General features: G+C 41.0%; 2 protein-coding genes across 2 annotated transcripts in view; both read right to left on the minus strand.

The window, feature by feature from the left end:
• Nucleotides 1-1,792: 1,792 nt before the first annotated feature.
• On the minus strand, nucleotides 1,793-2,140 carry LOC138037240 (uncharacterized). The gene has a single exon (XM_068883213.1). It carries the CDS (start codon nucleotides 2,138-2,140, stop codon nucleotides 1,793-1,795), a length of 348 nt encoding a protein of 115 aa, XP_068739314.1.
• A 2,779-nt stretch (nucleotides 2,141-4,919) lies between these two features.
• The window catches only part of LOC138037242 (uncharacterized), a 14,651-nt gene continuing 3,971 nt past the window's right edge, over nucleotides 4,920-15,599 (minus strand). The window contains exons 2-4 of the mRNA XM_068883214.1: nucleotides 15,562-15,599; nucleotides 9,772-9,794; nucleotides 4,920-5,579 (exon numbers count right to left, since the gene is read on the minus strand). The exon at nucleotides 15,562-15,599 is cut by the window's right edge and continues 88 nt beyond it. Of these exons, the coding sequence (XP_068739315.1) occupies nucleotides 4,920-5,579; nucleotides 9,772-9,794; nucleotides 15,562-15,599 (721 nt within the window). The remainder of the gene's footprint in view (nucleotides 5,580-9,771; nucleotides 9,795-15,561) is intronic.

Consider the following 15,599-nt stretch of genomic DNA (forward strand, 5'->3'; position numbering starts at 1 on the left):
TCATATAACACCACTTCTATTTGACTTACATTGGCTACCTGTGAAATTCAGAATTGACTATAAGATTATTATTACTACATTTAAGTGTCTTCACAACACAACACAACACTACCTATCAAGTTTATTATCTGTCCAAATGAACTCAAAATATGGTCTCGGATCGAACAATCAATTCCTACTTTCCAGACCCAACTTTAAAACATTGGCTACAATTGGTGATCGGGCGTTCATTGCTGCCGCACCTAATCTGTGGACTACATTACCATTGACTATAAGGAAGGTTGATAATTTTAATTTATTCAAGAACAAACTCAAAACGTTTCTTTTTAGACAAGCGTTTAATGATTTTAAATGCTTAGATTAGATTTTATTATTTTTATATTAGTTCTTACTCTTCTAGTATTTTTTGGTTCAACTACCATTTTATATTTATATACATTTATATATTTTACTATTGTACATATCTTGTAATATACTGGTTGTTAAACGCATTTGAAAACTGAATTATTATTATTATTATTATTATTATTATTATTATTATTATTATTATGCAGTATGTTGTACGTAAGTATGCTTACAGATACAAGTAGGAAAAGGCACTATTGTGTAAGAATCTCTACTGTTAAACCTATTTACAAACGAGCCAACATTTGAGAAAGGAACAAGAGTTTATATTCCTTAATAACTCGTCGAAACCTTGAAAGACCTTGCTATGTTTAGGGTGTACGATAAAACTGCCTTCTGCATATAAAACAAAACCTGGTTCCCTCTATCCAAACCTAAAAACTTCCTAACTTTCTCCGTCATCTCCATAGAGTAGGATCCTAGTACATCAAGTATCACATTAAGCTGTGTGATAGTGTGGCCGGGGAACTGTTGGCGCATCTCCCATCTTAACGGCGCATACTTGTCAGTTTTCTCCTGTTCCTCCTGTTCTCTGTTGAAAGGCAGCTCATCTCATTAAGGATCATCTTCTTCTCCTTTCTGTCCACAATTCTCGCATCAATTCTGTTAGCTCCGACTTCCGTATTTTCAGCGAATACTGGCACATCCCAGTACGCGCACGCTCGGTCACTCTTGTACTCGGGTTTAGGTGAGACTGGAGAGTACCAAGGGGGGATACTCTGGATAAGATCTAAGTCTTTCAGGAACTCGAAGAAAAGGATTTTCAAGGCTGCATTGTGTCTCTGCATGTACCTAGTCTGTGCCAAGGCACCACAACTGCTAATCACGTGGGCCATAGATTCAGGCCATTTTCCACGTGGCATCCGAGGTGGTCAGCATGTTCGTCTTGCTCTGGTGGTACAGCTTAGTGTGGAGTAATTGCTGGTATAGATTCCAGCAACAGTATGCACAGGTGCAGACTTCCACTTACTAAGCCAAGTGAAGCAGTCAATAACTTTGTTATCATCCCATCTTTCTCCGAACAGCTTTCCTTGCCACCTCTGCTCTCTTACTTCCCTTATGCTTCTCTCTTCTTCTCTCACTCGTTATAATGATGATAATAATAATAATAATAATAATAATAATAATAATAATAATAATAATAATAAGAAGAATAATAATAATAATAATTATTATTATTATGATTATTATCCCTCTCTCCAGTGGGGGTCCCAAGTAAGGCTTTAATCCGTCTGAATGAACAACCTTCGGCTTGGCCTTCCTGCTTTTCCGGATTCGGTACACTACATCAGACAACACTGATATTACCAAATAAGGCCCCTCCCAAGGGTAGTCAAGTTTGGAATTTCTCTATTTCTTTCTCCGAACATTGTGCAGCCAAACAGAATCAGCCAGCAAGGCGTTTGTCATAGCTCCGTTTCTGGCGCATGGCTGCCTTGCTCAAATGTCGTCTAGTCAAATCATGAGCACTGGCCAATCTCTTTTGAACAGCTCTAGCTTGGGCGTAGTCCGTCTTGAGTGGTGGTGCATCGGGAGGTGCCTCCGTTATGGCATCCAAAGGAACTTCCAGTTCTCTACTCAGCATTAAGAGATTAGGCGAAACCCCTGTTGACTCATGAGCAGCACCTCGATAGGCCATCATGCAAGCTGGTAGCTGAAGATCCCAGTCCTTCTGATCTTCCTTGATCTTCTCACATTTCAATGAGGGTCCTATTGAAGCGTTCCACCTGTCCATCGGACTGGGGGTGCAATGGGGTAGTGCGAGTTTTCTCTATGTCTAAAAGCTTGCAAATTTTAGCAAAGACCCTTGATTCAAAGTTAATTCCTTGGTCGCTATTTATTTCACGGGGTACGCCAAAGTGACAAATCACCAACTTCTCAGCAACAGTAGTGGCCTCCTGGCTTGGTATTGGGTAGCTCTCAGTCCATTTGGTGAAGTAATCACTAACCACCAGTACAAACTTGTTCTTTCGTGGAGTTTTTGGCAGTGGACCAAGAATGTCAATCGCAATGCGTTCCATGGGAGCTCCTACCACGTACTGTTGTAAAGAAGCGCGACGCTTCCTTACCCACGCTTTTTTTGATCCGCAAACATGGCAACTGGCGACCAATCCATGAACTGCTGATGTAAGGCCTGGCCAATAATAACGAGACTAAAGGGCTTTTATGGTCTTTCGCACACCACGATGACTCGCAGTCGTTTGGCTATGATGAGCTTCAAAGGCAGTTCGGAGAATGAAGGGAAGAAAAATCTGGTTGTTCGTCTGATCTCCAGTCATTTTCCCATTTTCGACAAAGTACACGGTTTCTGAGGAGCAGCCGGTCCCATTGTGATCACAAGGACTTTACAGCACGGCTCTGAGGCGACACCTCCTCCCACAATGGCTTCCTTCAATGCAATGATGACCTTAAGATCAGGATCTGCTTCCTGCTGCTCCCTCAAGTAGTGGGGAAGTCCATGATGGTTCCAGCCTGACCGTGGCACAACTCTCACCAACAGGACGTTCACATTCCGCTGGTTGCCCACTGTTCTGGTTATGGACATGCATTGCTGTCTGGAGACCCACATGAACAAAGGACACTTGTTTCTCAGATTTCTAACCGTTACACCACCTACAACCGTCATCGCAAGGTCGACGAGAAAGGGCATCAGCATTCTGGTGTCGTTGTCTCTGTCGATACTGGTCAAACGTACTTAAAAATTCAATCCAACGTGCCAGTTGTCCTTCTGGGTCCTTAGCTTTAATGACAGAGCGCAAGGGGCAATGATCAGTTCGAATGCAGATCTTGTACCTTGTAGGTACAGATTTTCCAATGTAGACCCTTCAAGACAAGTTCCGTCAATCTGGCAAATGTACCTGGCGCGTTACAAAGCCCGAATGGCATCACGTTCCATTCATACAAGCCGCTTGGGGTTACAAATGCTGCCTTTTCTTGGGTGTTCGTGTCCATTGCCACTTGCCAGTAACCGGAGGCAAGATCCAACGTGGAAAACCATCTCGAGCCGCTTAAGCAGCGAGTGAATCATCAACTCGTGGTATGGGAAAGGCATCCTTCACCGCTGTTGCATTTAACCGGTGGTAGTCAATACACAACCTCTGCCTATCGTCCTTCTTAGTCACCAGCACAACTGGGGAGGACCAAGGGCTGGATGATTCTTTTACCTTCCCTTCCTGCAAGAGATCAGTTAACTGTCGTTCCATTTTATCATGTTTCCATGGAGAGGTGCGCCGGGGCTGTTGTCGGTTTGGGGGCACACTGCCTGTTTCAATTCTGTGCTCGACCATATGTGTAGTGCCCAAGTCCCCGTTGGAAAAGGAAAACACATGTTGGTAATTGTACAGTAACTCGTGTACTCTCTCAGTTTCAGTAACAGTCAAATGCTCAGAGCTCCTTCCAAGGAGTTCCTGAAGGGGTTCTGGTAGAGTTCCTCCAGCTTGTTAGCGTGATAAATGCTGAGTTACTACTCTGGCTTGGCCCATAACACTCTCGTTATTCTCCTCATAAAGCTCCAGTAAAGTGACATCAGTAACTGGCCTAGACGGGCAACCACAGTCTCAGCAGCTAAGTGGTAAGCTTGGTTGGAAACATTGAAAACCCGTAAAGGGAACTCTCTGTCCTCTTTCACATCCACTAGAGTCCTTGCAACATGGAGGCCCTTTTGTTGCGAATGTGGGGTGAGGCAAGGCTCTAACAATTGCACGCCTAATGGAGATGCCTTAGGATTTAAGTTACTAGAACGCTTGTGAACGGTGACTGGAACAATCATCTCAGTGTTAGGTTTAATAATTGTGGACCGCCGCACGATAAATCTTGAACTAAGGGGCTGGTTCTTGAAATCAGAACACTCAAACACTTCTCCATTAATTGATACTTGGTTTTTTAAAATGTCGATATGCGAATCAACTTGTGACAGGAAGTCCATACCCAGAATGCCCTCATCTTCAACCTCAGCCACAATCACATGCATATGAAACTCTTTAGTACCCAGGTGCACCACAACTTGTCCTAGACCATGTGTTTTTGCTTGCTGACCATCAAGAGCAATCGCAGAATTAGCTGAACTCAAACTGAACTTGGCACTAGCAGGTAAAGAATTATAAATCTTGAACGACGAAATTGAACGATCAGCACCAGTGTCTATCAACCACATAGTACGAGTTCCACCAATAAAACCTGGCAAATAAAGGCCTTGCACTTTATTACCAACTTGTGACCTAGTCTCCATCGACACATTGGGATAAGTCATATCCTGCTTAGGAACAGTAGTGGGGCTAACATCACTGTCACTCAAGCATCCCCCTGGTCCTTGGGTGACACCCTGCTAGCGTTTCCCGAGCCCAAATTATCTTGTTCATGTGACTTGCTTGCAGGGCAGTTACGACGGTAATGGCCAAATTCCTTGCAATCCCAGCATGGACCATTTCGACTGAAATAACGTGGGGCAGGTGGGCGTCGCTGGCTTCCAGTGGTGTTCACAAACATTGACTGGGAGAGGTGCTGTAACTGCTGAACTAGCTGTTGGAGAACAACTTGCTGAGTCTCTTGACGTTGTTGTTGTGCTTGAAGGTCAGACCGTAACATTTCGAACTGAGCTTGAACAAATCCGGGTCGCTTTGCACTTCATCAACAGAGAAAACCTTTGGAGAGCTTCTTGGCCGATCTCTATCCAAGAGACGAAATGTTTCAAGTCCACAGGCCAGCAACAGGGCTTCGTCCATGGTGCGTGGTTTTTCTCTGCGTAGCCGAAGCCTGTCATCTCGATCTTTGCTAGTATCAATGAAATGCTGGACGGCAAATCTTTCCTTAGTGCCAGGGGACAAATTCTGATAAGCGAGAGTTGACATAGACCGGATATCTGCAGAAAGGGCTTGAACACTTTCATTTTCCTGTTGGCGACGGTTGTGCAAACGGGCCTGGTGTAACTCGCGCTGTTTTTCAACACCAAACCGAAGTTTCAATTTGTCAACAATCTTCGCGTAATTTCGACAGTCGCTGTCGGACATGCCACTTAGCACCTTTTTAACTTCGCCGCGAAGGCTTGCGGCCAAGAAAACAGCAGCATCTTCCTTGTTCCAACCATTAACAACAGAGCAACGCTCAAAGTGTTTCAAATAATCTCGTAACGACTGAGTACCATCATAATCCGCAGGATTTTTAACAGGTGTGAGAAACTTCCGGTGGTGTGTAAACAACTCTGTTGGAAAATTATCCAATTCGTTCTGGAGTGCGAACGGGTTTGCAGAGTGAAATCGCCGACTTGAACTTCCAAAATAATTTACTGACAGGTCCGGAGATGAATCAGACGCTGGTGTAAACGGGTTCTCCGGCTTAAAAGGGTTAGCTGGCGTCGAACAACTCATTTCTTTGAATCCTGAATCCACGTGCACGATTGATTTTCCCGCCACTGAAGACCGCCTAAACCACACGAGCAAACAAACAAGTAAAATTTCCACAAAGAACCACACAAAACGATGATATTCGCTCGCACAAACCATCAAAATATCTCCAGGGGTTACGTAAAGTTAGTTTTGTTCACCGCTGCCACCAATGTAGCGCCACAATTCCAAAATAAAACATTTTGATTTCTTTTAATCACTGATCAACAGTTAACACAACACTCAGCACAATTCTTATTGCACCATCGTCACGTGACTACAATTGTTCCTAAGGGGGTAGCTATGGTGATCGCCTGCGCTACAGTACGTATTTTGGACTCCACCTCCTTCTCTTAAACAATACTTTTTGAGTTTTACAATTAGGGAATCGTCTTTAGCTGCAAGCACAGATTCAGTGGAAATGGACTCTTCACAGCCATTACATTTTGGGAGTTTAAAAATTTGGATCCTTTAAATCTTTATTTTCTCGCATCCGTTATGCAAAGTTTTTTTTTTTTTAATCTAGTAAAATAAAGCACTGAGTTTCATAATATATACCAAGAGAAAATAAGGGGACGGAGAGAGAGGCTCCCGGTCCAGTTCTTGGGATATGTCATGTCCTCGAAAGTTATTTTTAGACGAGCGGTAGTCTTTGTTCTAGCGGAAGTCTGTCTTCCGAGACGTCCGCATGCAGGCCAACCTTGGTCTAAAATTTGAAAAAATATATATATTCATCTGCTTCCACGTGCGCCGGCGTTTTATCTTTTCACTAAGAACCTGAGAGCGAGGCAATAACATTCGTGGACATGACATATCCCGGCCAACGCCCTGAGCCTCCCTCTCTGTCCCCTTATTTTCTCTTGTACATACCCAACAAGTATAAAAATTTAGTGAGAGTAAGATTGCCGAGCCAATCGAAGGTCGCCTCCATAACGCAGTACCTGCAATTATCAATGACATTTTTTTTCCATTTCTCTTATTAGTCGGACTTTAAGAAATCAATGACTCAAAGTTAAAAGCTTATTGCTGAAGACACGCCCTGTGGTTTAAGTTTTATTATACGCAGAACATAATCCGTTCTGCGGTCCCAAGAAAGGAATTAACAACTTGAATTTTTCTCTTGGAACGTAATCCAGTTCTCCCCGGGGAAATCTGACTTGCAAAATTCGTTCTGACGAAAATACACTTATGACCCACTGAGATATGTAAGTGATTAGATCGGCAAGTCCAATTTTGATATCCAACATGAAGTGGCCCTTTAAGTCTTAGGGTTAAGGTTAGGGTTATTTTTAGGTCATGGTAAATGCAGCAGTTTAATTTGTCCTTACTTGATCATGAGGATCAGCATTTCATGGACAATTTGTGATGTTAAATGTCGGCTGTATTCTAAGACATGAGTAATGTTGACGTTGAAATCCGCTTGCATCAAATTACCATCATTTTTAACGAATCGTTCATTTTCAACTTCTCGCTTCTGATAATTGTCTTCACCAATGAACGAGTTACAGTATGCTACGTCCAAATTTGAAGGTCCTTGGAAAGGAGTCTCATTTAATAACACATGATGCCAGAAAAGCATGTGGAATGGCAAGAAATGCACTTAAGGGAAGGGAGAGTAAAAACAATTGAACCCCTACTCCGTGCACTTCCCTACGGACTACTCCCGTGGACTGCTCCACTGACTTCCCGATGATGAGGTATTGACTTGACACTAACGTAAAATTGAAAACGTCTTCAATTTTTATTCGTCGTGCGGAATGCCATTCTGAGGAAGTCAAAAGCTCAGAATTGCTGAATTTATTAACTTCAACCAATTGTGATAAAACTAGTCGAGAGACAGCAGAAGATATCGAGGCTTTAATGGACAGTGCGTTTTAGCGTAATTACAACGAACCGTTGGCATCGATTTTGATGAAGGAGAAAAGCCGGAGTACATGTACCCGAACAAATTTGTTTGGAGTCAGTTTGAGATCCATTGAAAATCTAGCCCTCTTGTAGAGATGGGAAGATCATGCCAGTCCGGACTTACCAAAGCGTACAGCACGGGATTCTCCAAAATATTAGGGCGCTCAATGACTTATTGCAATCTTGCTTCAAATCTGGTATTTCCGTTCTTAAATTAAAGGGAACGATTGAAATTAAGCCTTGTAGTTGTTATCAAAACCAACACGCGTCCTCTTTTATGATCAGTATACGCAGTTCCCGCGCTTTCATGAGAGTCAAATTACCTCGAACCAAGTTATACTGAAGTATTGGGTAGTAGCTATCCTCATAAACAAGAGAAGGACTGGTATGGAAGTGTTATGTGTTAGTTTTAGTGGTCCAGTCTAGTCGTTAATTTCACCATAGTAGTCGTTGCGAAGATTCCTTAAGATTGACTTCAATACCGAAGTCTTACTACTATCAATCTTATCTTGCTCAAGTTTTGTAGCCTTTCGGATCGCTAGAGTTGGCCTCGCATCCACCATACGATTTTGTAGCAAGCACGGTATCGTTAGTTTTCTCTTCATCACCATAGGGAGTTGAATATCCAGACAAGTTGTTTCTCCAAAGTATCCCAGTAGCTTACAACTTGTTGTTTCAGGTTACGGCTTGGGCAAGATTATATTGCAGTTGGTGTGAAGGGAATAAATCAATAAATCAAGTATATAATTTCATTTATTTCGAGGTCAAGCCCGTAAGGTAGTCCTTTCGGAATCACCTCGTTAATCTTCAATCGGTATACTTCTAAAATAGTAAAAACTATACTAGAGGTTTAAGATAATAAAACTTAAGTAACAAAATAATAAAACTGAAGTAAATGTATGAATTAATAAAGCGAAATCTAAACAGTAAAAAACGCCCACATTGACCGATAATGACTTTAAAAGCACTTAGTGATTCAGGAATTACAAGTCCTTCTGGCACTAGATAGCATAAAAAGAAAATTTATACGTATCATTTGATGTAACAAGTTGGTGAAAAGGTGCACAGTCGCGACGGCGTGAAGCTCTTGTATTTTGGGACATCTCAGATGGAAGAGAGATAGCAATATGCTCTACCCTGTAGATCCTATAAAACGTACGCATTTGGTTGACAAATCTGCGATGTTCCAACGAGTCCCAACCATGTACATCAATCATTGGAGAGACATGGCTAAAACGGAAATAATCATTGAAGACAAATCTAACCGTACGACGTTGGATTATCTCTATATCAAGATTGCACTGCATGTAAGGATTCCATACTTTGCTAGAATACTCCAATTTAGGGAGTACAATGGTAAGATATGCGTTACTCTTGTCCTCCGGAGAGCAGCCAGATAAGATTCGCCAGAGAAGAGCAGGAGTTGAGTTCCTGCATGGTAACTACCTCTCTGTACACAACACAGTCATCCGCAAACAGGCGTAAACTTGATTGAATAAAAGAAGATATATCATTTATTAATAAAAAGAATAATAAAGCGGTTCACGACACCTCTTGTTTGCCTTTGAGAGTCGCTCGCCGTTACAGTAAAATATCATCTCGTTGCCTCAACAAAAAATGATTAAATTGTCTATGAACTAGAACCATTAGCTGCGAGTCTTAACAAGACGGACCAAGAAGTCGAATCTAAAAAATGGACATTAACTTGAACAGAACGCAAATCCTCAACTATGTCAAACATTCGAAAGAGCGACTTCCGGAAGAATTGCTAAGAAAACCTAATGAAAAGGGCAAGGAATGTAAAAGGAAATTAAGAAACCAACCGGAAAGGATGCGGTAATAAACGGAACACGACATCTTAGGGTGCAGGGATGGCGCAGTGGTGAGAGCACTCGCCTCCCACCAATGTGGCCCGGGCTCGATTCCCAGACTCGGCGTCATATGTGGGTTGAGTTTGTTGGTTCTCTACTCTGCACCAAGAGGTTTTCTCCGGGTACTGCGGTTTCCCCTCTCCTCAAAAACCGACATTTGACTTGATTTACTTTCATTGTTCATTTCAGTTCACAGTGTTCCCAATTAGCACTCCAGCGCTAGAACGACTAGACACTTAAATAAAGTTCCTTTGTTTACCGTTGAGAGTCCCCTGAGTCCCCGCGCCGTTAATGGGCGGTTTAGCGAGGATGACGACGACTATGACAACGCCACAAAGCGATGTGTTTAGAAAAGAGTAAATTAACAAAAACAAAGGCTGTCAATGCCTTGTAAGAGCGTTTTACATTTTGGCAATTTTTTTGACAAAGCCATTTATTTTTTCAGAAAGTGTCTTGTTTTTGGTCCTTTCGTTTTGCTTGTTTTCTAAGTTAGTTTTCAACAAATATTAATCGCCAGCATTTTATACTTTCATGAGCTAATGAGGATGTCAAATGGTTTTTCATAACCGAAATCTCACGGAACCTTTTGAAAACGGTCCAACCGTATCTTGAACTTAATCTGGGAGGAGAGGCGAAGTGTGCTACCGAGAAGATTCAACTCTTGTTTAATTGAGAATCTCCAATGATAAATGCTTATAAACGGCGAGCCCTGTGTACTTCGTCTCCTCTACTATCGAAAGCCATCCCACTTATAAAGAATAAGCCTCGTTTTGTAGGTCTCTTCATAACGAAGCCCGGAAACCATTTTGAACTTTTTGTAAGCGTTTCTTTAGATACAATGACAGTCAGTCAACAGGGAAGACATAGTTAAATTCACATTTTTTATTGTAATGGACCAACCAGAGCCATGTTGGCTTTCGAACAAAGGGTTCTTTTGTTCAAGTGGATCGTTCAAAAACAATGAATGTAAACAGATATTCTTCCTATTTTATGCCATAGTAGTGCCCTAGACTGTGGAGCTTTTTGGAGACAGATGAGGCGCTGCAATATGACGAGAGATTTAATTAATACCTTTGGCAATTCGTTAATTAACAGCGTTTGACCACCTTAATTTGTAATGCTGTTTTTGCCCCCACTCCGTCATGCCTTAGTTTATTTTTGTTTCTTTTTGTTTCTTTTTGCACTCAGACAAAGGCCAAGCGGTAAAATAAAATAACGTTGACTACCGCCATATATAAGGCCCATAATCCGTCAATCAATGCGATGAGATAAGAGCATGATTTGGTTTCATTATCAAAATTTCCAAATCTAAGTAAACCATCACTTTGAGTCAATAAAATGTGGCCAAATTCTTTTTTCTTCAAACAATAAGAAATTTCACGAAGTAGAAGAAGTTACAGAAATGCTTAATTAATGCTGTTTCTGTATTTGTTTCAGATCAGCGACACAGAAATGTTCGAACTGTTTGAGTTTTCGGTGTAAGTAGGTCGCTGAACCTTGAAGCCGTGTACCTGCTCTGTCGGTACAATGTTGCAAGTGGCAATATTTGCTGCTTGGAATACCTTTAATTATACAAACTAAAACCTATCGACTTTTCCCACAAAATTAGTAATGAATTATGAAAATATCAAGTGAAATCGAAATGGTAGTTTGAAGTCCCACAAAACATTAGCCTCTAGTGGAACATCTCTTCCTCTTTTTCTTTGACGGAATGAAAGATATACGGTTTTAACGGCACAAGAATTGTGTCAAATAATCTTAGCTCAAGATATGAAAAGAGGATTGTAGCCTTTCGTAAGACTGCGAGACCAAGCACTTAGTATCAGAATTAGCAAAGGAGAAAATAAGTTGGTCACGTAAAATATTAGAGTTATTTTTAGGACTGTTTCGTAGTTGTGTGATCGTCTCGTAACGTCATGCGCGCTTTAAAGACCGGACATGAGTAAGTGGGTTTTTAACGTGCAAGAGAACAAGGTATCGTATTCAACAAACACAAAATACAACTGAAACGTAAAGAAGTAAGCGTCTATGGAAACACATCAATTGACAGCAGACGATGTTAAGTCAGATACAAAGAAAGTGTAAGCGATATTTGACATGGAGCCACCATGAAGCGTCAAGGACATCCAAAGTTTCCTCGGTTTAGTGAATTACCTAACCAGATATTCAAGCAAATTAGCAACACTAACGACACCCCTAAGAGACCTAACAACAACAAAAAACTGCCTACGTATGGGCCCATCAGCACGACAGAGCATTCCCAGTAGTCAAAGAAGAACTCTCTACAGCGCCTGTACTCAGATACTTTAAACAAACATGCTGAAACTACAATCCAACCTGATGCCTCACAAAGAGGAGTCTGAGCGGTTCTCCTACAAAATGATCAACCTGTTTGCTACTCGTAAAAGGCACTCCCTGGGGCAGAAGGCAACTATGGCAACATTGAAAGAGAGACACTAGCAATGGTGTGGTACGGAAAGCCCTGTATTGTCCAGATAGACCACAAACCACTCGAAATATTTTCAACACTAAAAAGACTTGGCCTGAGTGCTCTCTAGCCTGCGAAGGAGGCAGTTTGGTGTATTTTAGACGCTTGTTTCCTCCGGGTTTGACTTTCGAAGGAAAGGTTGAATGTAACCTAGATTAAAGTCTAAAGTGATTGCGAAGCGGGATGGGGCGAGGAGAAAAAGCGAGAAACCGCCTGTAATCAACCGCACGAGATTTGCGAAACCTCCCATTTCCAATTATCTGTGACGAGCATGGCTTTGATGTCAACTGATAACCAATCAAAGCGATCCCAGTGTAAATATTGCTGGGAATACAATTCCTATTTCACTTGGAAAAACTGGAATTTTCAGCTAACCGTTACCGTTTCCCTGTCTATGTTTCTGATGTGTACGATTGGTGGCCAATGTTGCCGACAATCTGTTGGTGAAGTTATTAGAATGTTCTTCCAGCACCTTAAAAGATGCCTTGTCCAGGACATCTTCTGTCGGTGCGAAAACTAACTTGATCTTCTTCTTCACATCTTCCAGCCTGGCAGCCGCCAACGAGGTTCTTTAACTTCTCTAATCTGGTGATCGATGATATGTCTCAAAAGGTGTGATTATTGAAGCAGGACCGCTCAAATATCACCGCTATTTAGTAGCTATTTACTGCGTCTTTCTGCTCTTTTTTAAGAACACCAGGAAATCCAAGCTTGTCCTTGCTGTTAGAACGCGCACATTTATTTTACAAGGACGAGACTGTCACGTTGTCAGACCTTGTTTCCAGTCTTTCTCTGTTCCGTCGTAATAATCAAAGTGTAGTAAAATGAAGTTATTAAATCACATATCGGTCACAAATAGCATAACCTTAATTCAATGTTTACATAGCCACAACCCCTTTGAAAAGCCTGAACGCAGAATTTTTAACAAACTGGTTGGTTTTTCACCAAGTGCTACTTAATCTACAAACAACGGCGTCAACAACCTCGTTCCCAAGGTCTCTCAATGAAGGCAGAGAAGAGGGACCCTGGGAACGAGGTTGCGGTGGCAACGCTAGAAAAACTCCGCCTAAGCTTTTGTTAGAAGTTGTTGTTGACTACTCAGCCTCTGCTCTACCACCATTTGTAAAGATAAGAGCTCTCGACGGAGGCAGTTATTCGGAACGCTTAACTTCCTTATCTTGATAAGTTAATAAACTTTATTATCTTATTTCAGCTAGCAAAAATAGCCTGGGAAAACCTTTAACAGCCGCTAAATCTGTAATTAGTTGGGAATTCTTGAAAAAGTGAAAGTTGAAATACACCAACCAATGAAAGAAACGTCAAACAGTAGAAGCAATATGGAAGATCGTCGTAACCCACAAGCTCTCTGTCCAACAGTTTGATTTGCAATATCGGCACCTGGTTGCGTAAATCAATGGCTTTATTACTAAGCTTACGATATATGCGAGCCCCAATGTAATTGCAGTACAGTAGCTTTGAGTGCCTTGGTAATATACAGAAATACGGATACACGAAATGAAAACCTGTAACTCGAAAGATACAAAAATAAGCGTTGCTTGCCATTGTACAACATAATAAAAGACAGCTGATTTGTTTTTTCGTATTTATTATCAGGAAATACTGATTCCGATAGCCTACTTTATTACTGATTGTAAAGTCACACTGAGACTCCAAAAATAATTGTTCAACGCAATCTCTTCTCTGATTACCGTTAATTTTAGGACACTGTGTCCCAGGACTTGTGGTAGCAGAGAAAATAAGGAAATAAAAAAATCATAACCGTAGATTTGAACCTGGAATTTCTTGTCCCTGAGCAGGTAGCAGTGTAGTGGTCAAGTGATTCCCAGTGGTTCCGAGGTTCGAGTCTTATGTCCATTTTTTGATTGCATTCACGTGATAACACGGCCATGTTGGTGGCAAAACAATAGAAAAATGTTGCTCAAGTTTTGCATAATAACTGTCAAATTCCCAAAAAGACGTTTTCGCTATTGTTCTTTCCACCAACAAGGTCGCCGTGACGTCAGGTGCGATCAAAGAATACTACCTGATGGGTCTTCAAAATTAACGATAGTAATATCGACGTTCAAAGCAATTCACGATAACAGCGGATTCAAGGTAGAGAATGGCTTGGATTGTTATAGCCGGGAAAGCGAAATGTCTTTAAACTATCAAATTAAGGTCGACTTCGCTGAAGCCCATAGCGTGACTACTTCCTCGTTTTTACCTTATCTAATTTGCATCTGATGGAACAATTAAGGGGTCACACAGGATACAAAAATAAGTTTTAGAACTAAGTCTTAAACAAGGAATGAGCTTTCAGGCATTTTGCCGCCTTGTGTGATTGACGCAATGAGACTACCCTTCAATAAAGATACTGAATGATTTTCTTTAAATTTGATTTTATCAAACCAGTCGATTAAGATCGAATTGCGACCGTGAAACGATTAAAAGAATGACGATTAGAGGGCAAGCCCTTCGTAAGAGGAAATTTCCTGAGGATTTGTGAGTTGTTTGAGGTTTAGATAGGAAGTGGGAAAGTGATATCATTAGTAGAGACGTGGTGAAGAAAAATAAAAAAAAACTTGAGTAAATTAGTACAATGTCAAGTGCTCATTCATTCCATAGAGTTTGAGAGTGCGGAGGTTAAAAAATTGACTTTTGCTCCAAGTTTAAATTTTCCGTGTTTTGCCTTGGTTGTACAGTAGGGGGAAACGACAATATATCACATCAAAGGTAGAGTGGCTCGAAAGGTTAACATGGCGCGAAATGAGTTACTAATAATAATAATAAAAATAATAAAAATAATAATAATAATAATAATAATAATAATAATAATAATAATGATAATAATAATAATAATAAATTAAATCAATTGAAATTGACATGAAAAGAAAGACTCTTAATTACAATAAAAGAATGGCCCCGAATGCCATTCCCAGGGTTGTCCAATGAGATTGACTCCTGCTGGGAAGAGGAAAAGAGGACGTCCCAAACGACATGGAGACGATCAGTGGAAAAAGAAATGCAGAGGCTCGATGGACCTGGAGCCTGATTCAACGGTGGTGATATGACAGGCAGAATTGGAACTCTTTGGTGGCGGCCTTATGTGCTACCTACCACGAAAAGGATTAAGATTAAGACAATAATATCAACTGTTTCAAATAAATTCAATAGATGTAAGGAATGAGAAATTACTTTTAGAAGATATTTGTGTGTCTTTTAAGTCTGATCTTATGTGACTTCACTGTTGGACTGTCTGGTAGTACGTCACTTGGAAGATCATTCCAAGTTCAAATCATTCTTACGCAAAAAAAGAATGTTTGTAACAATTACTCCTCGCAGATTTGGCTTGTAACTTACATAGATGATTTTCTCTTGGTTTAGTACTTTTGCAAAGTTCAAGCACATCGTTAAATGTTAGACCAATCAGTTAATTCAAACACTGTCTTACAACATTCTACTAGAGAGATAAATTCTCTTCTACGTTCAAGAGAGTTCCATTTGAGTATTTTACATCTGACTTCATATGCCATCTCTTGTCTACTTTGACCG

Source organism: Montipora capricornis, chromosome 2, assembly GCF_036669925.1.
Source record: "Montipora capricornis isolate CH-2021 chromosome 2, ASM3666992v2, whole genome shotgun sequence".
In the NCBI taxonomy this organism is placed as follows: Eukaryota; Metazoa; Cnidaria; class Anthozoa; order Scleractinia; family Acroporidae; genus Montipora; species Montipora capricornis.